At 30.9% G+C, this 23,878-nt stretch overlaps 2 protein-coding genes and 1 long non-coding RNA gene across 12 annotated transcripts; all 3 read right to left on the bottom strand.

Annotated features, from left to right (window-relative positions):
- Positions 1-3,483: 3,483 nt before the first annotated feature.
- On the bottom strand, positions 3,484-4,029 carry LOC108477191 (transcriptional regulator TAC1-like). The gene has a single exon (XM_017779664.1). The coding sequence runs from the start codon at positions 4,027-4,029 to the stop codon at positions 3,484-3,486; it is 546 nt and encodes a 181-aa protein (XP_017635153.1).
- A 3,686-nt stretch (positions 4,030-7,715) lies between these two features.
- On the bottom strand, positions 7,716-8,581 carry LOC108487965 (uncharacterized). Its single transcript, XR_008285418.1, has 2 exons — positions 8,405-8,581; positions 7,716-8,054 (listed from the first exon to the last, which is right to left on the bottom strand). It is a non-coding gene; the product is annotated as an uncharacterized LOC108487965 (long non-coding RNA).
- Positions 8,582-10,740: 2,159 nt separating this feature from the next.
- Positions 10,741-15,260, bottom strand: LOC108487634 (DNA-directed RNA polymerase 2, chloroplastic/mitochondrial-like). 10 transcript variants are annotated; one of them, XM_053030936.1, is made up of 7 exons: positions 15,134-15,247; positions 14,796-14,970; positions 14,539-14,644; positions 14,290-14,425; positions 12,440-12,506; positions 12,137-12,320; positions 10,741-10,980 (listed from the first exon to the last, which is right to left on the bottom strand). In XM_053030936.1, the coding sequence occupies exons 2-7, from the start codon at positions 14,967-14,969 to the stop codon at positions 10,868-10,870; spliced, it is 780 nt and encodes a 259-aa protein (XP_052886896.1). In that variant the 5' UTR covers position 14,970; positions 15,134-15,247; the 3' UTR covers positions 10,741-10,867. The 10 variants fall into 10 exon arrangements, 9 of the variants coding, with proteins under 9 accessions (XP_052886896.1, XP_052886897.1, XP_052886898.1 ...); XM_053030940.1 differs by adding an exon at positions 11,433-11,527 and having other exon boundaries at positions 10,779-10,980; positions 12,197-12,320; positions 14,796-15,260; XM_053030941.1 differs by having other exon boundaries at positions 10,779-10,980; positions 12,137-12,196; positions 12,262-12,320; positions 14,796-15,259.
- Between the last annotated feature and the right edge of the window lie 8,618 nt (positions 15,261-23,878).

The following is a 23,878-nucleotide window of genomic DNA, read 5'->3' as shown; positions in this document are numbered from 1 at the left end:
CAATCGTAATTTATGATGAAAAATCAAACTAAACATCAAAATATATCTAAAGAGAGCTCACACAATATAAGATTCAAATATAAAACTTTAAAATTCACATGTTTCTTTTACCACTAAACAAAGATTTTATTAACAATAAATAAAAATATAAGGTCCTATACTTAAAAAGAAAAAAAAAAAGGTAAAATTCAAAATTTATAAGGTAAACTATACAATTGGTCGCTCAATTTTCATAAGTTTTCATTTTGGGCATTCAAAATAAAAGAAAGTGCAAATTGGGCACTGTCGTTAACAATCATTTTCATTTTAATCACTCAACTTTAATAAATTTTCATTTTGTGCACTCATTTTATCTTTTCTTTTTTAAAATTAGAATTAATTTTGTTGTTTTTCTAGTAAAAGGAAAAGGCTATAAGGAATTACTTGGGGTTTTATAAGAAAAATTAGATTTTTACGAAGAAAAATTATTTTATCATTTTAATTTATCTTTTTTTGAATTAATTTAATTTTTTCAGTAAAAGGAAAACATGGTATTTACATTAAATTATTTGGTTTTTATAGAAGAAATAATTTATTTTTTTCCTTTTAAGAATTAAATTTCGTTTTCTCCCAATAAAAGGGAAAAACCTGAAGTTTTACTTCGGTTTTTATAAGGACAACTCATTTTATCTTTTTAATTTAATTTAATTTTCTTTTTTTTATAATTAATTTTTAGTTTTAATTCAATAAAAGGGTTGTGTTTCTTTAGGGAAAAACTGGATTTTAAGAAAGAAAAAATGATTTTTACTAAGAATTGAGTTACACAAAATAGCTTGGGTTTTATCTCCGTCTGATTAATTCAATTTTTTTAAATTCAAGTTTTTTAAAAGATAATTTTTATTTTTAAAAATAAATAAGTTATTAAAATTTGGTGACTAAAATAAAAACAATTTACTTTAAATAAATTATAAATATATATATATATATATATATATATGAATATATCTTTCTACCCTCTCTTTCCTTCCATCCGTTAGTGTGCTTTTGCCTCCTTAAGAAATGAGAATGTACGTTTGAATTTCTAGAAGCACACTTCAAGATAGTAAAAACTTGTCTAAAGAGAACAATTTCAAATTATGCTCTCCCAACATGGTACAAAGGACCGTGCATGACTAAAAAAAAAAAATTTATTTTATGTCATGACTTGACTTAGCTTATTGGATGACTCGTGTGAAGACATAAATTAAAATTTTCTTTGGACATCCATTGGTCTCACGAGATTTTGTCACCCTCAAGTATACATGTACATATTTGAATCTACATTCTCAAATACAAAAGAGCTCCATCTTCTGGAGTGCGCTCTATAGAACAAATGGTATTTATTCTATATAACGCACTCATTTGTGTTTGAAGATATGAGTTCGAATAGGTGGAAGCACTCTTTAAGGGTGACAAAATCTTGAATGACCTATTGATGTTTAAAGAAAACAATTCCATACTATGCTCTTACAACATACTGGAATTAGATTGTGACATAAGATGAATTGCAGAATAAATTTCTATACATTTGAAGATTTAAATTTAAATATCTTGAACTACACTTGAATTCTTCAAATATGTTGAGCACTTGAATTTTACAAAACTTTCAACAATATATGTCCAAATTATGGCACTAAGAAACCATTATTTCTCAACTGTACTCAATGCAATATTTTAGATGTATATATACATATGGATTCTGAATCACTTCAGTTCAATAATATCTATACTAAGCATAGAATTTAAAAAAAAAAAAATCCAGATATTTCGGATTATGCTCTCCCAACATGGCACAAAGGCTTGTGCCTGGTTTAAATATATAAAGTTGCATTTTATGTCATATCTTGACTCAACTTATTAGATGACTTGTGAAGGTATAATCTGAAAATTTTCTTTGGGATTCATAGCTCCCTTAAGATTTTGTCACCCACAAGTACACTTGTACATATTCAAATTTACATCCTCAAACACAAAAGATCTCCATCTTTCGAAGTGCACTTTATAAATCAAATCTTATTTGTTTTATAGAGTGCATTTCTTTGTGTTTGAGAATGCAAGTTCGAATATTCGGAAACATTAATGATTTATGGGTGTTTAAAGAAAACAATTCCATATTATGCTCTTACAACATAGTCCAACATATTGGAATTAGATTGAAACATAAAATGAATTGAAGAGTACATTCATATATATTTAAAGATGTAGATTCAAATATCTTGAACAACACTTAGAAATCCTCAAATATCTTGGATGGCACTTGAATTTGACAAAACTTTCAAGAATATACGAGTATCCAAATTATGGCACTAAGAAACCGTTATTTCTAAACTATACTCAATGCAATATTTTAGATGTATATATACATATGGATTCTGAATCACTTCAGTTCAGTAATATATATTAGGTAAAATCTATACTTAGAGTAGAATTTAAAAAAAAATCCAAATATTCTCCAATAGAATTTCTTTTATATATTCAGTGATTATACTTTTATATCATATTGGAATATATGTTGTGCATGAATATATTTAAGGAAAATGTCAAATTGGAGAATTCAATATCATATATCAAGGCATGCAAGATTTATTAATTAGTTTCTTAATAAGGGTTCGTGCAAAAGAAGTGCATATATATATATATATGTATGTATATATGTATATTTGCAGAAGATTCCAGTGCAAATGATTAGTACAGTATCTGAATAGCCCCTGTCTAGTACTTTCATACATAAGCTAGTAAAAAATGTCACGAACTTCATTTGAAGAAATCGAAATTCTTTTGATATGAAACATATGCATTGACATGCATGCATTGCATGCTGCACTTGGAGTACACGTTTGTTGATTAATATATCTAATGATATCAAACTAATTTAGGCTTTAAAAAACCCTGCCATTAAATCCATAATCAGTTGGTTCAAAGTTTCCGAGTCAAGTTTATGTTATGTAGTAAGGTCTCTGAAAAATCAACCAGAGACGAGTTTAATGAAAACCTGTCGTTAATCTCTGTCAGCTTTTGACAAGAATCACTTGTTTATAATCTTCTGTTTGGATTAATGTGTAAAACATTAGCTAAAAAAAATTCTCTTCTTTTAGTAATCATTAATGTTGCATATTTTCATTGTTTTCGATTTAAACCAAAGCCAAACCCTAGAAAAAAACGAAAACAAGAAATATCTCTAATGTTAATTAGCATAAAATTTGAGAAATAGAAGATTATTTTATGTACCAAAACAAGAAAAAGAAGAATTGATATTTAAATCCGAACAAACTAAATGTTAATTAAATACATGAAAGAAATTGGAAAAATAAATAAATACAATCATAATTATTTTGAGGTTTGAGGCATAATAGCATTTATCATCCGACACTTTTTTTTTTTTTTTAAATTACAATAATAAAAATAACAGGAAAGAAGAAAACGTACCATGGTATATAATATGGATTGTTGTTGTTCATGTGGAGGTTAAAAGAACTTTTTGGTGGTCTTTGGTGGCGATGAATCGTGAGGCTCAGGTCCCAATCTAAGTTCAAGATCCACTTCAGACCCTAATGGAGGTTGGGTGGATGAAAACCCTTTCTCAAGGCCCTCTTGAACTTGGTTTCTGGGATTTTGATCTGATTGGGAAGGTTTTTCATCAAACAAAGGCAGTTGTCGGATTTGTGATCCGACAATATGGTCACTGGTTCTGTCTGTTCTGACGTCAGCACCATCATCCTGAAGAACCCAACGCCACTTTCCATGGCTGGTTGGTGTGTGAGAATAGGAGGGGATGATCTTGGAGATGTCGAAATTAGATTGTTGGGTAGTAGTAGTAGTTTCATGAGTTGGAGAAGGTTGTTTGAGCATGGCTTTGTCTCTACGGTGAATATTCATGTGGCCACCAAGGGCTTGTGCATTGGAGAAACCTCTCTTACAAAAAGTGCAGTCATAGGATCTTGCAGGGCTTGCACCTTGTTCATCCGAGGATGCCTTGTCTGGGTTTTCCGGTGCAGGCTGATCAGTCTCCATTCCACCACTTGGGAGAATCAAAAGAAAAGGAAAACGAGACGTGGTCAACTTGAGGATAGTGAAGGTGTTTTTGTTTATATTTATAGAGGCCTGCAAATATTATTCTAGAATACTGAAATAAAATGATCTGTAATTTCCTGGATTTGGACTCCACCAAGGAACCAACTAGTGTAAATTTTTTATATATTTTAAGAGTTCTAAAGACTTGGTATCAAACTTAACTGTAACTTTAAATAAAAATAATAATAAAAAAAATTAACTAGGTTAAATTGTAAAGAAATTGATGTATGAAGGGGAAAAAGAGTTGTGTGAATTTAAATTAATCATGTAAAAGATCCCATATTTCTGATTCTTAAGAAGAGAATCTATGCTATGACTTAAAAACCAATGCAATGTGCGTACTTGTTTTGTTTTAATATAATCATATTCTTGTGCAATTCAAACATTTTTCTTCCCTACATTTGGCCGTCTTCGTTGCCAATGCAAAGCCTGTCTTACATTATCAGATCCAACAATGTATGAGATTGAATAACCAAAATTTTAATTTTATTAATATATTAATCATATATGTAAAATTATTTTAGTTTCTACATTGCGTAAGTAAATCCCTTTTCTTTAAGAATTTATTTGGTGTTAATATTTGCACAATTTATATATATACTTATTATAGAATTTCTAATTAAGTTAGTGTTACGGATTAACTGGATAGAAAAAATTAATATATCATTTCTTTTATAATTAGACACTTTGCATTCAAGTCAATTAATCCATCAATTATAATTTTATTTATTAATTTACAAGAATTATATTTGTCATTTTAATATCAAAATTATGAATTTTACTTTCTATTCAAATTACATAAATAATTTATATTAATTACTTAAAAATATTTAAAATTAATATTTCATATATTATAATATTATTAAATTGATTTTTTTTTACATTACAACCTATCTAAAATGAATGTTGTAACTTCTTATATGATTTTTGACAGCAATATAAAACTTTAAATCTTAAGTCACACTTTTCAAAAGAAATTTTTTTCCAAAAGTAAAGCTAAACGAAGGAGAAAACTAAGAAATTAAGTAATTTGTATAAGAAGGCAGAAAACTAAATTTCTTTGTATCTAACTTTGTCAAGTGCTTAAAACATCATCTATTCACTGCTCCATTAGTGATTGAAAATCTTGAACCAATCTTTCCTTTAATTTCAAACCCTAAATTTTGGTATCTTTCGTAAAAACTTTATTATAATTTTTCTTTTGTTTGCAGAGAGATAAAAGTCTATAAATCTTCTTGGAACTATTGCTATATTTTGAGATTGTGAATGGAGGAACCAAATATTTTATCTCAAAACCCTAGATTAAGATGAAGTTTTAGTCGTTTACGTAAGGGATGATAGAAGAGTATTATTGGCATTTCAAATATATTATACTTTTTCAATAACTTAAACTTTATCAGGTTTAAAAAAAAAAAATCTATTCACACTTTATTTCCATGTGATTGTCATATAACAGTTTATGGGGTGTATTTTATTTAAGTGTTGATAAATTATAAGCTAAATTTTTAATCCGATTTTTAACGAAAATAGAAAGAATGGGGTAATAAAATATATAACTTTTAAGTATCAATTTGATCTTAAAAATTTAGGTATTAAATTGAAAAAATTTCTACTTTAAATTTTTTTATAATAACTCTATATCTAATTCTTAGAATGCCATTTTCTTAACAAATTAAATTATAATTTCATTTTTCTATTATTTTAAGGACTTGTGTCCTACGAGGTGACAAGCTAGCCTTCCGGCCAATCTCTTTAAAGGAATTAAGAGTTAAATATTTTATTACATTAACTTATTTTATATGTATATATTATGATCAAATCTTCCTTAGTTTTTAATTTTATGATTGGAGTTAAAAGTGAAATTAATTTAATTAATAAAATATAAAAATATAAAAATATTAAATTTAAAAATAATTATTTTATTTAAATTTTTTGTGATAAATTCTAGTACATGTATAAGTTGTTTATTATATACATTTATGTTACTTGGAATTAGTATGAGTGTCGAACGAAAGCATTCTTAGTGACTAGTAATTCGTGTCGCTCTAACTCAAAATGCATGTTCGTATAGATATCAATATATCACTTGTGCCTTTGTTTGTTACAACCGGTCGATTCGAATCTAAAATCTAAATAGAAATAGTTTGAATGAAATCATAAGACTATCTATGTTTTACATTTTTCTTTATTTCCCTGGAATTGTAGTTCAATTGATTAAATTATCAGCCTGTCAAGATGGAAGTTGCGGGCTCAAGACTCATCAGTTCCGACGAATACAATTAAAAGAATACATCAATTGATCCCTCCATTTTTTGTCAAAGGGGATACAATTTACAAAATTTCATTCCCAACTATATCTTCTTCTTTTTTTCCTTTCTCTTTTTTGTTGGAGTTTATTTGTAAAAGAATGAAAATGGAAAAGCAATCAAATCAGGGGCAAAACCAAGGGGTTAGCAGGGCCTGCCCCCTAAAATAGAAAATTTTCTATTTAGTCTCTTTAAAATTTTTAAAATTTTAAATTAATAAAGGTAAAATTACACTTTGCCCCCCTAAAATAATAAAAATTTGATTTAATCCTTTAAAAATTATAAAGATAAAGGCTATTAAAATGGTGAAATTGTATTTTTATTATCATAAAAATTACAATTTAATATCGGCCCCAAAAAAAATTATAACTTCGCCCCTGAATCAGATGATACATCATTAGATGATTGTATAAGGAAGATGGTAAATTATCGAAAAGAAAGAGTGAAAATGAATTATTTTGATTGGATCAGGCATCACTTTATGTATTTGGCATGGATAAAAGATTTTCTTGTGTTTTCTAAAATATGTTTAATATTTTAGATTTTTTATATATTTGACGAATTGTTTTAATAGTTTACATTTAAAGAGGCATAACATATGATATGATATTTTTATAAAATAAAAACTCAAATATATACAACTCAGAAACAATTCTTGTCTTCCATTTTATTGAAGTCATCATAAATATTATACAGATGTAAACAACCAATTAAACATTAATAAATATACCGAATATCAATATGGTAATTTAAAATCTTTCTTTTTCGCGAAAATTTCATGTCTTTACAATTGTAAGCATTAGAAAAGACATCAAGTAAAGTCCAAAATTGCTCCACCTCTTTTGAATGATCAAGAGGTTATTTTAAGGACAAGGTAGCTATCAAGTTGACTTACTGTAAATTTTGTCCAAAAAAACTCCCAAAGACATAATTTTATAAGAAGAGACAAGTTCCTTTTTGCTGGTATCCCTGTTATATGCATATGTTTATATGATGAATGGGTTAGAAGAAAACAAGATTTTGTATATGCGATTTCCATGTAAAGAAAGTGAAGTTTATACATGACGGGAAATCTTCATTGGTTGTTTTTATGCAGATAGAGAGTATATATGTTGATGTTTAACAACTTCTCCAATGATAAGTTTTTAGTTGTTATAAATATTTCTTTGAGAAAGCTGAAATCCAACATCAGCTTGGAGTCGGAAAGAATGAAGTACTTGATGTGCAAGCTCCACTCTATTTTTGAAATCTCAAGCAAAGAGTTGAATGATAATAATATGGGGAAAAATATTAAACAATGAAAACTAGAAACATTCTGGATTTCGGAGAACAAAAAGGGTCTTTTCTTGAAACACATTGAAGGTGTAAGGACTCAAATTTGCCCGGGCATGAAGAAAAACTAAAATTAAAATAAATAATAAAGCTAAAAAAAATCCAAATAATAAAACAGTCCAAGTCCATTTACACATCAAAAAAAGGGCCCAAATTAACCCAATTATAACCTAAGCATTAGCCCAGAAATACAAGGCCCAAAATCAAAACACCAACACGAAACCCTAGGGTTTCCACCTTTGCGCTGCAACCTTCAGCCGCCATACATTCCTAAGGCCTCTCCGTACCTCCGTATGTAGCACCGCACGCCAACTGGCCTTCTCCGTACTTGCAAAAATGGACAGCAACAACAACAGAAAAGAACAAAAACAATTGTATTTTTCTTAGTTTTTTTTTTTTTGGCTATATAGAAGCCTTAGGGGATCATTGTAAAAGGGGGGCTCGCACAATACACGCATAATATACAAAAAAAAAAGAAGAGCAATCGAATATAAAAAAGAATTAAGGTGTTCCTTTCTATTCTGTTTTCTCATTTCCTTTGCAAGTCCAGTTTTGAATATAACACACACACACACACACACACACATATATATATATATATATATATATATATATATATATATATTCAAAAAGAGAGCGAAAAAAGGTTACCTTTTGAGATCGGGGAAGGAACCTACCTTCGGTTTCGGCCATCGGAGACCCTTTCTCCGTAGATTCGGATCGAGGGACGCATCTTGCTTCCTTTATTCCCGAGCCTTGAACCGTGACGGGGAGGAGGTGCGTTTGGCACTGATGAATCCTTGGAGACGACCAGGCAGAGAAGAGTGGGAGAGCTCTCATTTTTTTTAGATCTAGGGTTCAAATGAGGATAAAAAATTTTAGGCATTTATGGTAACCAGGAAACGACGTCGTTTCGTTCAGTTCCATAATGCCTCAAAACGGTACCGTTTGGTGTGTGACCCGATGACCCGACCCGTATTCTCCTAGGATTAGCGCGTTTCTGCAAAGGGGGGGATTTTTGCGCGTTGGTCCTTCCCCTTTCGCGTTAGTGTTCAATTAGGCCCCGCTCATATTTTCTTTATTTTTAAATTTTTCCTAGAATTCGCGTAGCATTTCAATTTAACCCAAGCCTAAACACAGTGTTTTGGAATCTGGTATATTGCCAGTATTGGTCCCCGCGCGTCTGCGTGCATTGCGCTTTAGTCCTCCCTTTAATTTCAACAGGGCATTTTATTTATTAAATATCCTTTTAGTTTTTATCATATTGTTTTAAAAATTTTGTATATTACTTCATTTAAATATTCATATATAATATTATGCATATATAGTCCATGGCCAAATTAGTTTTTATTCTATATATTATTAATTCCATGGTTACTTTTACACACATAATTCCTTTTAAACCTATTTATATATATATATATATATATATATATATATATATATATATATATTTTTTTTTTGTGTGTATGTGTTTTAGCCCATTATGTATATAATTCACATCTCAAGAATATATCCTGTTATATATATATATATATATATATTTAGGACCTTTCATATTTTACATATTATTTAAATTATATCTTTCACTAAATGTACATATTTAAGTTCTAGCCATTTTTCATATTAATTTAAAATTTGTCGTGCCTTTACTTTTAAATTGTTTCATTATTGACCTAAGGCTTCCATACATTATTTTAAATATGTTAATTATTTTATCTGATTACACATATGTATATATGTTTTTGTTAAATCTATTCGTATATAATGTACTCCTTTTGAGGTCCTATTTCAATGCATGTTTTTATCCTTTAAACATTCATCTAGTATTATTTTATATAAATTTGTTTATTTCAAACACTTCCAAATATTTTTCTTATAGAGTAAATTATTTGTATCTTATGTATACTATCTATCTAGATTAACATATTGATATATATATAGAATTTTGTATATTACTTATTTCTTTGTTTATGTAATGTTCATAAAAAATTTTAATCTATATGTTACTATGTTATATACAATTTTATGTGGTTCTTATTTTGTGATTTATTTTAAGATCAAATTATTTTAAATATTTTGTTTTAAGTTCTACTTATTCATTCATAAGTGCTTTAACATTATTTTCACATATATATATATATATATATATATATATATATATATATATATATCCAAATATCTTCCATATCATTCGTTTTAAATTGTTGTATATCGATTGATTCTTAGAACTACTCTCTCACATTGATTGTTTTAAATTTATGCATAATTATTCGATTCTATTTACTTTTTTTTTATATATTTTGCCTTACGTTTATTTTCTATTATAGATTATAAATATGTTGTTGATATCCCTTAAAATTTGTATAAATGTTAGAATAGTATACAATTATTTGTTTTGCTGGTCGCATTGTAAATTCATTACCTTTATATTGTTCATATCCACAACAAGAAAAAAAGACTTTTAGCGGCGCTTTTTTTACCTTTAGCGACGCTTTTAAGTGCCTCTAAAACTATTTGCGGCGCTTTTCCAAACGCCGCTATAGATGACGCCTCTAAAGTTTGCGGAGTTTATTTAAAAAAACGCCGCTAAAGGTCATGACCTTTAGCGGCACTTTTCCCACAAACGCCATTAAATGTCATGACCTTTAGCGGCACTTTTCCCACAAACGCCGCTAATGGTCATGACCTTTAGCGGCGCTAATCCCACAAACGCCACTAAAGGTCATAAAATTTAAAAAAATTATTATAAAATATTATAAAGTTCATAAAAATTAAAATTTATTATCAAAATATTAAGAATAATATCCATGATATAAATATAAAAATTTTCTATTAAAATTCATTATCAAATTAAATTTTCTATGAAAAATTTAACTTTAAAACTAAATATAAAAATTGATTAATTCAAATTTAGAATTTAAAATAATAAATTAATAACACAATTAAAATCCAAAAGTTAGAACTTAAGTTATTAAATATTAAAATAAAAATAAAAATATAGAATCTAAACTAAAATAAATAATAAAAATTAGATTAAATATAAAGATATAAGTAAAATACAAGTCTTTTACTAACAGCAAGTCCAAATACAACATCTTATTTGCAAATCTAAACAACACTAAAAATGCAAAGGTCTTTTATAAAAGACAAATTGCTAAGTTTTGAACTAGGAATTCTAATACCTCGGAGGACAATGCAAAGTTTAAAGCTTGATAAACTACACTCTCATCAGGAGAAGATGCCAATGAACCTACAAACAGATGCCAATTTACAACATTTAAGCACTTCAATTTACAACATTTAAACACTTCAATTTGCAGCACTTTAACATCTCAATTAACAACATTTATACAACTCAATTACAGCAATAAAACATCTCAATTTCCAGCAACTAAACACTTCAATTTGCAGTACTTAAACACTTCAATTTACAACATTTAAACACTTCAATTTACAACATTTAAACACTTCAATTTACAGCATTTAAACACTTCAATTTGCAGCATTTAAACAACAGCATCCATCAATTAAATAAAATGAATTTTAAACATTTAATAGTCATTTCCATTATAATCAACAACAAATTATCCACCATTTAATTAGCTTAGTTTCAGCATTAATTCGGTAATGAGCAACAATATACAGCAGCATTCAATCCACCATACAAAGATATTTCCAACATCAATTTTCTCACTTCCGGACCTCATTAATAGCAGCAATTTAACAGATTTCTTTCATACAGTTCTTCGAACCCGAAACAGCAAGATTAAACAACCAAGGATTGATCTTACCTAAACCTGATAAACCATGTTATTAGGATGTTGAAATTTGAAAACCAAGATCATTGCTAGTGCTAATTAATAAAAACAACAAAACATCTAAACGTTGCAAGACAATAAGTCAGGAAAAATAGGGCATGCTTTCAATACATATAGGCTAGCTCAAAATGTTCCTAAGTTGCCAAACGGACTACTAGAGCACTGAAATTTAGTAGGGACTTGAGACAGCTAGAGTTCCTTTCTTTCTACCTTTTTCATTTCATTTTGTCCTCCATATAAATTAATTAGAGCTATAATTTCTATTGCAAAATAAAAATAAATACCAGCTGCGATCATAAACATTTAAATACTTGTGCACATAACGAGATGAATTATTTCAAGGAGCAATTAGTATAAAAAACTAAGGAGTTGTTTCAAGGAACAAAATAATAGATACAGAGCATGTTCTGGTAAAAAATTAACTTTGGAACAAAACTAACAACAGTTTTAAGCTCAAACTTATACATTTATTCTATTATATAATTAAAACAACAATCTTATATAAAAATAATAATATAATATTTAATAAATATTCATAAAAAATGAATAAAATATGTAATTACATATTAAATTAAATGAAATAAGCACCTTGGTAAAAACAGTTTGAGTACATATGATGGTAAAAACAAATAAGCACATTGGTCATACCTGCCAAAGTATCACAAAGTTCATCAGGGAATAAACTGTACAAAGATAGGACCTTGAGTACATACCCTGTCCAGTTTTGTGGAGGCAGTAACATCGACATATAAGGAATAACCATGTGCTTAGCCTGCTTGCACAAGTTTATATTAGTATATCCACATGCTTTCAAGTAGAAAAATTTATTCAAGGGGGTTACTGTTTATGAATGGAATGCTTGTTAAGTGCCATCTATTAAAGACTACTTACAGTTTTCTCAAGTCCTTTGCGAACTAGTGGATCACATTCAATAACATCATATCTTCTATTGCCTTTGCTGGTAAAGGATAAACACAAAAAAAAAAAAAATCTATTGTGAGTTATAAGTTATGCGCTAAGGCACAAATAATGAAATATAAGCATTATTTAAAGAATAAATAATTTAACAAGTCCATCAGCCATGGTTCTTGAAGAACTCCATGACTCAAGATTCACTCTTTATTCAAAAAATCCAAATAAAGCTAATATTATTGAGCATGCAAGCATACAAGTACTATATCCACGTCTAATTCATTTTCAAAGGATAAAATAGGTATTATATGACCCCCCAAAAAAAAAAAAGAATGAGCATTCCTGCACAAAGGTATGTAAGCTATCTATTTTTTTTGAGAATAGAATCTCGTGTGCAAAATAAATTGAATAAAAGACAATATTGCACTGTTTGGTAGTAAAAATTAAACATTCCCCTTTTTTCTAAAATTTCAAAAATTTCAACAAGAATAAGAAAATTAACTAACCTATTTCTATCATGAAGACTCCTACCTAAAGAAAATGTGGATGGGATGGGAAAAGCAGAAGCTTGGGATAGCATTTTACTTGCTGAAGTAATAAGAGGTTCCACGTTAATAACCCAACCTATTTTTAGTAAATATAGTATATTAACTTAATTGATAATAGCTGATAGTGCTGCTCATAAGTTATTATTTCAATTGCTTGAGTAGATGGAGGAATTAAAGGGTTGGAACAAGAAATATGTTTTAAATGCACTCAAAGTGGTGCTTAATTATCCAAAACAGAATTGCCATAAAATTGGTTAGATAATATTTAGATAAATAATATAAGCATAAATACTTTCAAACAAAAGGCAAAAGAAATTTGAACCAACTCTAATCAAGTTGTACTTAGATTATTAGATCTATAAAAAGAAAAGAAAAGAAAATCCTAGTACGTACCTTGGGTCCTCTTTCAATATTTACCAACAAATTATAAAATTATATTAATTGTGAAGTAGCATGTAAATATAGAAATTCATGGATGGAGGGTGAGAATAAGAGCAAACAATAAGTACAATTTACCCAAGAACCAAAGCTCCTTTCAAATTGCAGATTAGGTAAATAAAGGATTTTAGCAGGTCTTAGAATCAGACAAAAAAGCAAAGTTTATATGATATTCACACCCAGATTTAGTTCATACAATTTAATCAATTGAAGATCAGATTTGCATCAAAGAACCAACATGCAAAAGAAAAGATATGGAATATAGGATAATATTAAATCCTACACACAAAATAATACATGGATACTGACCTCTTACAAAAATAATTGTCAATTCAAGTACCGATAACAAAAACTCCCCTTATAACATTTTAAAAAAATGAACAAAAACAATAAATAAACAAAGATTAAGAAAGGAAATCTTTCCTGGAAAAGCAGATCAATTAATTTCAAACATAAATGATCAGTATAAGAGATAGAATAAAAAGCCTGTATATTGCATTGATAATGATAAATCTAAAATCATATACTTATCAATGCATGAACATGGTAATATTTCCTTCTATATTTTGCCTGTAAACGTAGTGTAATTGTACAACCATCAAAAGAAGATTCGAAGAATTGAACATTGTACTAAACACGCGTGGTACATTATGAACAGATTGAGGGGTATTGTTATCTACTTAAATAGATCATTGCCACCAAAACAACCTCAAGAACTGCAATGGTCAATCAGAAACTTCATGCATGTCAAAAAAAAAAACCCTCTTCCGACTATAGATAAACAAAATAGAAACAAAGACATCAAATAAGACCCGAACAAAGCAACAAGTTAAACGACAGAACCTTCGTTTGGCATTGAGAGAAGCGAGGACAGTGTTGTACTCAGAGACATTGTTAGCATAGTTTCGTTTGGCTTTTGTTCCAGTTAAATCCGAAAAATGGCGATGACCCAGTGAACGAAGCAGAGTCTTGTTGGGACCTGTTTTTGACATTGCTTGCTTTCAAGTAAAAACAACAGCATCGCTTAAAAATAACAGATATCTTAGATTCTATTTTCCATGAAAATTGAATCTAATAGAAATTTGGGTTTACCAAAATTGCTACCAACAATGCAATGCCAAGTAGGTCCATATTTCTTGTCAAATTCTTTCTTAATGTAATCTGCTACATCTTTCTTTACATTGTTCTTCTCGAAAGCCTACTCAAAACCCCCAGAAGGAAAAACCACTCCAAGTCAGCAAATTTACAGTATTTACTAACAAATCAAGATCAAATGAAAAACCCAGAAAATAATTCCAATAAAAAGCCATAAAATTAGGAATCTTGTAAGGTAGATAAAAAGAGCTAACGGAGATGGCGATATTGACAGCCTCTTTTTGCATGTCGTCTTTCATGTCGGCGCTTTTGATGATAACTTTCTTGGGTTCTGCAGTAAGCGCCGGAGAAGGCTTCAATTCATCGATTTTCCGTTGTTTCACCGTTAGAGCTCCGGTGGTGCTTCTCTTAACTGCTTCAGTACTCATCCTGTTTTTTTATTTTTCGTTTTTCAAATTCCAGAGCCAAAAGAAGAGAAAAAGAAAAGGGAGAGACTCAGTTTCCACAAAATTCCAGTTTGCAACAATGGGGTTTTTGTTTCAGAAGAAAATGAAAAATGGAAAATTAGAAACGATTCTGTCAGGTGCTATACTTTGGTGAATAAAATTGAAGTCTGTTAACTGTTGAGAAAAAGAGAAAGCAGCGAGCGGGCAACCAAAAGTTATTTTAGGGGATTGAGCGGGATTTTAATTTCACCTTTTGCTGTGTTTTAAAAAACAACGCCACTATAGTTTAGTTTTTTGCGGCGTTTTTGATAAAAACGCCACTCTAGCTTAATTTTTTGTGGCATTTTTCTTAAAAACGTCATTATTGCTTAATTTTAATTTTTTGTTATTTTTAATATTTTTTATTTTTCTTTCAAAATTTTTGTGATAAGATTATCATTTTTAGAATTTTTTAATTTTAAATATTTAACTTTTTAACTAAAATATTAAATATTATTTTTTAGTTTTTAGTTTTTAATTTTTAATTTTAATTTTTTGAGCATTTTATAATTTTTAAATTATCATATAAAATAAAAAAGGAAACTTTAATGAAATAAAATGAAATCGATGAATTAAAAAATACAAAATGACACAACAATACAAGCATTATTCTTTTAAGTATGGTCTGCATTAGTTGCTTAGATTTTTATATAAATGACATTTAATTTTATGTATACACCTAAATTTTGATAGAGATACATCTCGTAATTATATATGAATTTCAGTTTAATATGTAATTGTAGACGGTTAAATTCTAATTATGGTTTAAATGTATAGTTGAAACTTTAATTTTAATTTAAATCATACACGTTTTAAAAATAAATACATCAATAATATATTTTTATATTGGATAAATATAAATATTTATGTATGCAATATATAAATATAAAATGATGTTATATCAATAATTGTGTTAATAATTTACGTGAACTGGATCAAATTAAAGTTCATATATACAATTGCACACTAAACCATTGTTAGAAAAAGAAACATTTACCGGGGATAATCATAAACATAATCTCTAAACCTTAAAAATATAACACTTAACCCCAAACCCATAAGCCTTAAACCCCAACCCTTAAACCATAAACCATAATCCATAAACCTTAAAATAGTAACTCATACACTTTAAACCCTAAATAATATACCCTAAACTATAATGATAATTAATTCAATATTTTAAAATTATATAAGAAAATATTTATCATATAAATTAAAAAACACTAATTAATCTAAACCCTAAACTTCTAATCATTAAATCCTAAACCCTAAATCCTAAAACATGAACCATGAACCCCTAACCCTTAACCCCTAACACCTAAACCTTAAACCCCAACCTTAAACTACCCTTAAACCACCCTTAAACCATGATCCCTAAACCCATAATCCATAAACCTTAAAATAGTAACTCATAGACATTAAACCCTTAACCGTATACCGTATACCGTAAACCCTATACTATAATGATAATTAATTCAATATTTTAAAATTAATACTATCTCTTTTACAATTATATAAGAAAATATTTAACATATAAATTAAAAAGCAATCAGTCATATACCAAAAATCTTTAAAATTATTTTAAAAAATAGTATTTTCATTTTTTCATTTTTAACAAATATTTTTCTATGTTTTTACTTTCAAATTTTTATCTGTGCCATTATTTTTTTTGAAGAATTTAAATATTTAATTAAAATAAATTTTATTTTAATATAAATAAACCAGTTAAACTATAAGTAGACAGATGAAATGTTTTCTTTGTGGCGCTTTTTAAAAACGCCGCTAAAGATCGAGCATTAGCGGCGTTTTTTATAAAGCGCCGCCACAGCAACTAAAAGGTCAATAAAAACGACGTCGTTTTGCAAAACTCTTTTGCGGCGCTTTTTGAAAAACGCCGCTAAAGGTGTACTATATAGCGTTTTTAAAAAGCGCCGCTAAAGCCACTAAAAGGTCAATACAAAGCGATGTCGTTTTGTAAAACTCTTTTGCGGCGCTTTTTGAAAAACGCCGCTATAGGTGTACCTATAGCGGTGCTTTTTAAAAAATGCCGCTAAAGGTGTACCTATAGCGGCGTTTTTTAAAAACGCCGCTAAAGCCACTAAAAGGTCAATACAAAACGATGTTGTTTTGTAAAACTCTTTTGCAGCGTTTTTTGAAAAACGCCGCTAAAGGTGTACCTATAGCGGCGTTTTTAAGAAGCGCCGCTAAAGCCACTAAAAGGTCAATACAAAATGACATTGTTTTGTAAAACTCTTTTGCGGCGCTTTTTAAAAAACGCCGCTAAAAACCTGTTTTGCTGTAGTGATCTGATTGTTTGTGCATTGCAACCTCATAATCCGTGAATGCTTTGGCAATATGTTTTGATAAGATAAAATGTCGTTATTTTCATACATATTTCTACTATGAGTGGCTATTTAAATGTTTTAGCTCAATCAATTACCTTTTAATCATCAATTTTAAAACTATAATGAAAGGGACTCCCCCAAAACAAGGTAATACTCGATGTTTGGCAATTCAGGAATCGTGCCCTATCGTGCTGGGTTTCAATTTCTCGTTTGTTCAAAACAATCGAATATTCCTTTGAAATTTCACTCATGTCTTTAAAAACTCTGTAAAACGAAGGTAATACTCGATGTTTTGGCAATTCGAGAATCATGCCCTATCGTGCTGGGTTGCGATTTCTCATTTGTTCAAAATAATCGAATATTCCTTTAGAATTTCACTCATGTTCTTTAAATTCTAAAATAAGGAAATGTCTGATGTCTAGAAATTCGAGGAATTGTGCCCTACTGTGCTGGGTTTCAATTTTTTCGTTGGACTAAATAATTGGGTATCCTTTTATGGTTTTTCAACACATACACTTTTGGAAGTCGAAATTTATCATGTTTTCGAGGGCATAAAGGATAATGTCCTATCACGCTGGATGTGATGCTATATTCCTCTTAAGCAAGAGAATTTTGATGACCAACTCGGGTTATTCAAATGTTATTAAAAGGAACCACATTTCAAAAACATTTTTAAATCTTAGACATAAGGATAGTATCTAATCGATTTGGTACCAATTTTTGGGCGTAATGAGGGTGCTAACCCTTCCTCATGCGTAACCGACTCCCGAACACGTTTTCTCATATTTACGTAGGCCAAAATCGTTGTTTTAGTAAAAAGAAATATTTTATTAAAATAACCAAATTCTTAGGTGATCCGATCACACCTAAACAAAAAGGATTGGTGGCGACTCCATTTTCGTTTTTCAAAAAGTCGATCCTCCATTTTTTTTTTAAAATTTTGAAAGATGGTTTTGACAGAAGGCTTTTCTATGAAATTACAATATGAACAAAGATAAGAACCAAATTTCAATTAATTCTTGGTTTAAAAAGATTTAACAATTAACAAAAATTAGATAAATTTGTGGAAAGATGAAACCCAATTTAATGAAGTAGGGTTTGATGTTTAGATTTAACACCAACAAAGGATTTCAAATAACTTCTAATCAAGCTAATTAAGCAATTTGAAGTTACGAAGAATTCTACCAACAATCCTTGAAAATTTGAGTTGAAATTTCTATCAATAAACAAATCTCGAAAGAAAACTCCCTTGAAGAGAAAATCGAAGATACATTATTGTCTATTACAAAACATATATATATATACCTAAGCTACTTGGAAAACAAAAAAACAAACTCTTTCTTTGCCTCTAAGTAATTGATTTAGTTATAACATTATTCTTTAAGCTAAAGTAAACCTAATTATTATACATTAAATTGTTTTTCTGCATGATAAATATAATGCATAATTGAACTCATAAAATACCATAAATCATGTTGAGGCAGAGTTTTTGAGGTGGGTGGCTAATGAAAGTGGTCACTTCTATCATTACTACGACAGTTTGATTACTTGTCATATTTGAAGTTAGTAATTTATTGAAACAAAATCTTTGGGCTTTGAAAATTGTTGATATTATAGATGTATGCAAGCCTGACTTTGAAAACCAATCCATTTGAAGCAACTTATCTTAAGGATTAGATTATATCATATCAAAGAATTTGATTTTATTAGTATTGAAGATAGCATTAAAGAACAAATCTCCAACTGTAGCACCCCAAACCCGGCCCAGACGTTAAGGCCGAATCCGACATGCCACTTTGAAGCCAAAAACCCGTGTTCCCTTTTTAGTGTTTTAAAAAAAAAAAAGCCGAATTTTGTCAAACTATCCAAGTGAATGGAAGCTGTGCACCAGGTAGGAAACCGGAAAAGAGGTGGTGAGTCCATCGGACTGCTTAAGTACCAAGCTCCCTTCGGATCCAATCCTAGACATGCATACCGCCATTGCCACACTTTAACGTCATGGATATTTCTAGGAAACCGATTTGATTAAGTCATTTTTAGGAAAAGTGATTAATTTTGGAAAATACTTTCATTGCGGAAGCTTTGCTTGTTGTCGTGTTATTTTGAAATCAACTGTTGTTTTTGAAAACGCGCCCTAAAGCTATCCAATTTCAACAGTTAAAATAAGTATTACTTATCTTAGTAATACATATAAAAAAAACCATCAAAAATAAATAAGCGGCATTATTACATTTAAAAACCCAAAACTTCAAACGTAAATAAAAGGATGTCCAGTTCACGTAAGAAAATCAAACTTTCGAATAGGTGGCCACTCCGAATTCCCTCACAGCTCCAAGCCCACTATGGTTGGGGATTACCTGCGTGGATGAAAATAAAAGGGGTGAGTTTGGGGAAACTCAGTGTGTAAGGAAAACCCATTCAAAGCCCAAGTCAGCTCAAGCCCATTGGGCCTAAGCCCATTCAGTAATAAGTGGTATTGGGTCGAGCCCTTTTCAGATTATAATAAACCGGGCCTTAGCCCTTATTCAGATAACAAGATGGCCCATAGGCCTATTTCAAAATACATGCAACATCAAGAAACATATGCAAGCCCATTTGGGAGACTACTCAACCCACCAACCACTACACTCCACCCGTACCAGCCATACACTCCATGTGGGAATAGCTCAACCCACTCACCCAACACTCCACGCTTGCCTTCTTTTCGCTCAGCTTATCGAAGAATTGAGGCAGAGCCTCCAAGACGTGGACAAGCCACTTTCAAGACTTCCTCCGTCAATATCCCGTCTCATGCATCGATAATAACAACATGGCATGCAGTAAATAACAAATCAAACATGCATTTAGGTCAATTTAACCCTAGGGGTATTTGGTAATTTATCTACTAGGGGTAAAACGTAAATTTTTCACTTTTAAAGGTATTTCAGTAATTTATCTATTTTAGGGTTTTTCATGCATATTCTTACTTTTCACGTACTAACAGTAATCACGCATCGAGGGTTCTTACCGAATTGGGCCGTTGGCCCATCATTCCAATTTTGGCCCATTAAGCCCAAAAATATCGAGGGCACGTAAATCATGCACTTTGCGGTCCAAACATTGCAGCTTACCAAAAACATTAATCGATTTACCTCACGAGCATTCGACACTCGCAAATCTACAAAATACGGTTTTCGGCATTTCGCTTTTCGACTTTTGCCGATCTAGACTAAGAAAGAGGGTGTTAGTTACACATTGCATTTGCGACGATATCGATTTGAGATCCACACACGAACCGCCTACAATTGGATTACTAACACGTTAATCTAACTATTCAAATACAAACTACGTATTAACCCCTTACAATATTCAGCCAACCACACCTACAGATCATAGTAACCTTATAAGAAATCAATAAACATCTCATTAACAAATTTTTGTCAATGTTTACCACATAATCATAATTTCACTGCAAGCTGTCTTCCTGAGCAATTGTCACTAAATTATTTATAACTGGAGCTACGAAACTCCAAATCAAGTGCCGTTAATTTTCCCTGAAAATAGACTCATATATCTTCTATCCATAAAATTTTCAGAATTTTTGGTTTAGCCAATCAATACCAGAATTTTCTCAAAGTTTCCCATGTTTCACTGTTTGACTAATCTGACCACCCTTCATTACGAATCAAATTTCTCATTGTACAGAATTCAAAATATGTTCTTGTTTATTTCATTAGAAACTAGACTCAAAAAGCTTTAATTACATAATTTATTCAGCTTCTAATTAATCTCCCACAATTTATGGTGATTTTCCAAAGTCACGTTACTACTGCTGTCCCAAGCAGATTTATTACCAAATCACTCTTTCACACCTAACTTGCATGCTTGTTATTTAAACATGTATATCACCAATCAATCATCACATATCTATGATTTTACTTAAGTATAATCTCCATTTCATCATTTTAAAACACAACATGTTAGCTGATTTTTCCCTTTAACATCTAAGGCACATGCATGCTCATTTGTTTGGCTCAACTTCACCTATCTTCCATTTTTCATCAAAAGAACATGAAACAACAACCATTTCCTTCATTTTAATTCATGACTAAATGCTCACAACACAACTAAAAATCAAAATATACTTCAAGAGTTAAGGTAGAATCAAGAAGAACTCATGAACCTCAAAATAGAAGCAAGGTACCAAGAACTTACCTTCAATTTTCCTCCTCCTAATGACCGAATACTCAAGAGCTTTCTCCTCTCCTTTCTCTTCTCTAACTTTCAGCTATGATGAACAAAGATGGATAAAACTTTGTTCTTTTCACCCCTTTTTCTTTTAATAAAACTTCATATTTCATCCATTTAATTCTTTAATACAAAAGACATGAAATTCTTATCATGAAACATTTACCTAACTCATTATCATGAAACATTTACCTAACCCATTATCATGGAACATTTACCTAACCTATTATCATGAAGCATTTACCTAACCCATTATCATGGAACATTTACCTAACCTATTATCATGGAACATTTACCTAACCTATTATCAATTTGTATCAATTTGTACCATAAATTATGGATATCAAGTACTCATATTGTCTACAACAACATGATGGCTAGCCACTTCATGTAAAATGGGAGGTTTGTCATGCAAATCCTCTTATTTTGCACTCCTATTTATTTGGCCACTTCAATTTAGCCTATCGCATTTTCAAACATTTTCACATAGGTCCTATTTCATAATTTCACTCACAAATGACAAAATCAAAGCATGAAATTTTGTCAACATTCACAGAATTCCCGAAAATTGGGGCATTACAACTCTACCCTCCTTAAAGAAATTTCGTCCTCGAAATTTACCTAATCCAAACAGATGAGGGTATTGCTGTTGCATCGTCTCTTCTGGCTCCCAAGTAGCTTCTTCCCTCCCATGATTACGCCACAGTACTTTTACCAACGGAACCGACTTCCTTCTTAGAACTTTAACCTCTCGATCTAAAATTTGTATGGGTTCTTCCTCAAAGGTCAAATCAGTCCTTACTTCAATCTCCTCCACTGGCACAACATGTGAGGGATCCGATCGATATCGTCTTAACATAGACACATGAAAAACGTCATGGATTCTGTCTAACTCTGGTGGTAACTCTAACTGATACGCTACTGGCCCTACCCGCTTAAGAACTCGATAAGGCCCTATAAACTGCAGACTCAATTTGCCTTTCTTGCCGAATCTCAAGATCTTCTTCCAAGGTGAAACCTTTAAGAAAACCATATCCCCAACCGCGAACTCTATCTCTTTGCGCTTTAGGTCCGCATACGACTTCTGTCTATCAGATGCCTCTTTTAATCGATCTCTTATCAACTTAACCTTACTTTCAGTATCTACCACCAACTCCGGTCCAAGCACTTGTCGTTCACCCAACTCTGTCCAACACGTAGGCGTACGACATCTCCGCCCATAAAGTGCCTCATATGGAGCCATCTGAATACTTGCTTGGTAGCTGTTATTGTATGCAAACTCCGCCAATGGCAAGTAGTCCTCCCAACTCCCACGAAAATCGATGATACAACCCCTTAACATATCCTCCAAAATCTGAATAACCCTCTCCGACTGTCCATCTGTCTGTGGGTGAAAGGCGATCGAAATCCAAACGTATACCCAATGCCTCCTCCGCAACTTCTTCCGAAACGAGATGTAAACCTAGGGTCTCGGCCGGAAATAATTGACACCGGCACTCCATGTAGTCGTACTATCTCTCGCCACATACAACCTAGCCAACTTTTGCGGGAGTAATCAAGACGAACCGGTATGAAATGGGCGATTTTGTTAACCTATCCACCACTACCCACACGAATCTTTCTTGGTGGGTGTCAAAGGTAGCCCACTCACAAAGTCCATAGTGACTCTCTCCCACTTCCACAATGGAATTTTCACCGGTTGCGAGAATCCGTATGAAATTGATGTTCACTTTCACTTGCGGCATGCTAGACATTTCCCACGAACTCACATTTTCGTTTAAGCCAGTGCCACCAAGACAGTTCTCGCAAGTCGTGATACAACTTATTCCCTCCAGGATGCATGGCACAAAGTCCTCCGTGAGCTTCCTTCAATATTGACTGTCTCAAGTCAGAGTCCTTCGGAACACAAATTTTTCCTCGGAAGCATAAAACTCCTTCAAGATTCATCCAAAATCCTCATTCTCACCCTTCTCAACTTGTCAAACCAAGAATCAACGAGTTATCCTTCAACTGTTTTTCTTTAATTTGTTCAGTCCAAATAGGCCTCACTTGCAATTCTGCTAACAGACTTCCATCATCAAACAGACTCAAACGTGCAAACAAGGCTCTCAAATCAGAAACAACCCTTCGACTCAACGCATCAGCCACCACGTTAGCCTTACAGGTGGTACTCAATCGAACGATCGTAATCCTTAAGCAACTCTACCCATCTTCGTTGCTCAAGGTTTAACTCCTTCTGAGTTAACAGATACTTTAGGCTCTTATAGTCTGTGTATATGA

The sequence above is a fragment of the Gossypium arboreum genome, chromosome 7 (genome assembly GCF_025698485.1).
Source record: "Gossypium arboreum isolate Shixiya-1 chromosome 7, ASM2569848v2, whole genome shotgun sequence".
Lineage (NCBI taxonomy): Eukaryota > Viridiplantae > Streptophyta > Magnoliopsida > Malvales > Malvaceae > Gossypium > Gossypium arboreum.
The sequence above is the reverse complement of the archived record's forward strand: the minus strand, read 5'-3'. Positions and strand labels throughout refer to the sequence as shown.

Excerpts from the sequence above, each read along its gene's own strand:
- LOC108477191 (XM_017779664.1), bottom strand. The coding sequence starts at position 4,029 with ATGGAGACTGATCAGCCTGCACCGGAAAACCCAGACAAGGCATCCTCG.
- LOC108487634 (XM_053030936.1), bottom strand. The coding sequence starts at position 14,969 with ATGAGTACTGAAGCAGTTAAGAGAAGCACCACCGGAGCTCTAACGGTG. Across the intron at positions 14,426-14,538 it reads CATTGTTGGTAGCAATTTTG|GTCCCAACAAGACTCTGCTT; the intron begins GTAAACCCAAAT and ends TGTCAAAAACAG. Across the intron at positions 12,507-14,289 it reads TCTCTCAATGCCAAACGAAG|CAAAGGCAATAGAAGATATG; the intron begins GTTCTGTCGTTT and ends ATCCTTTACCAG.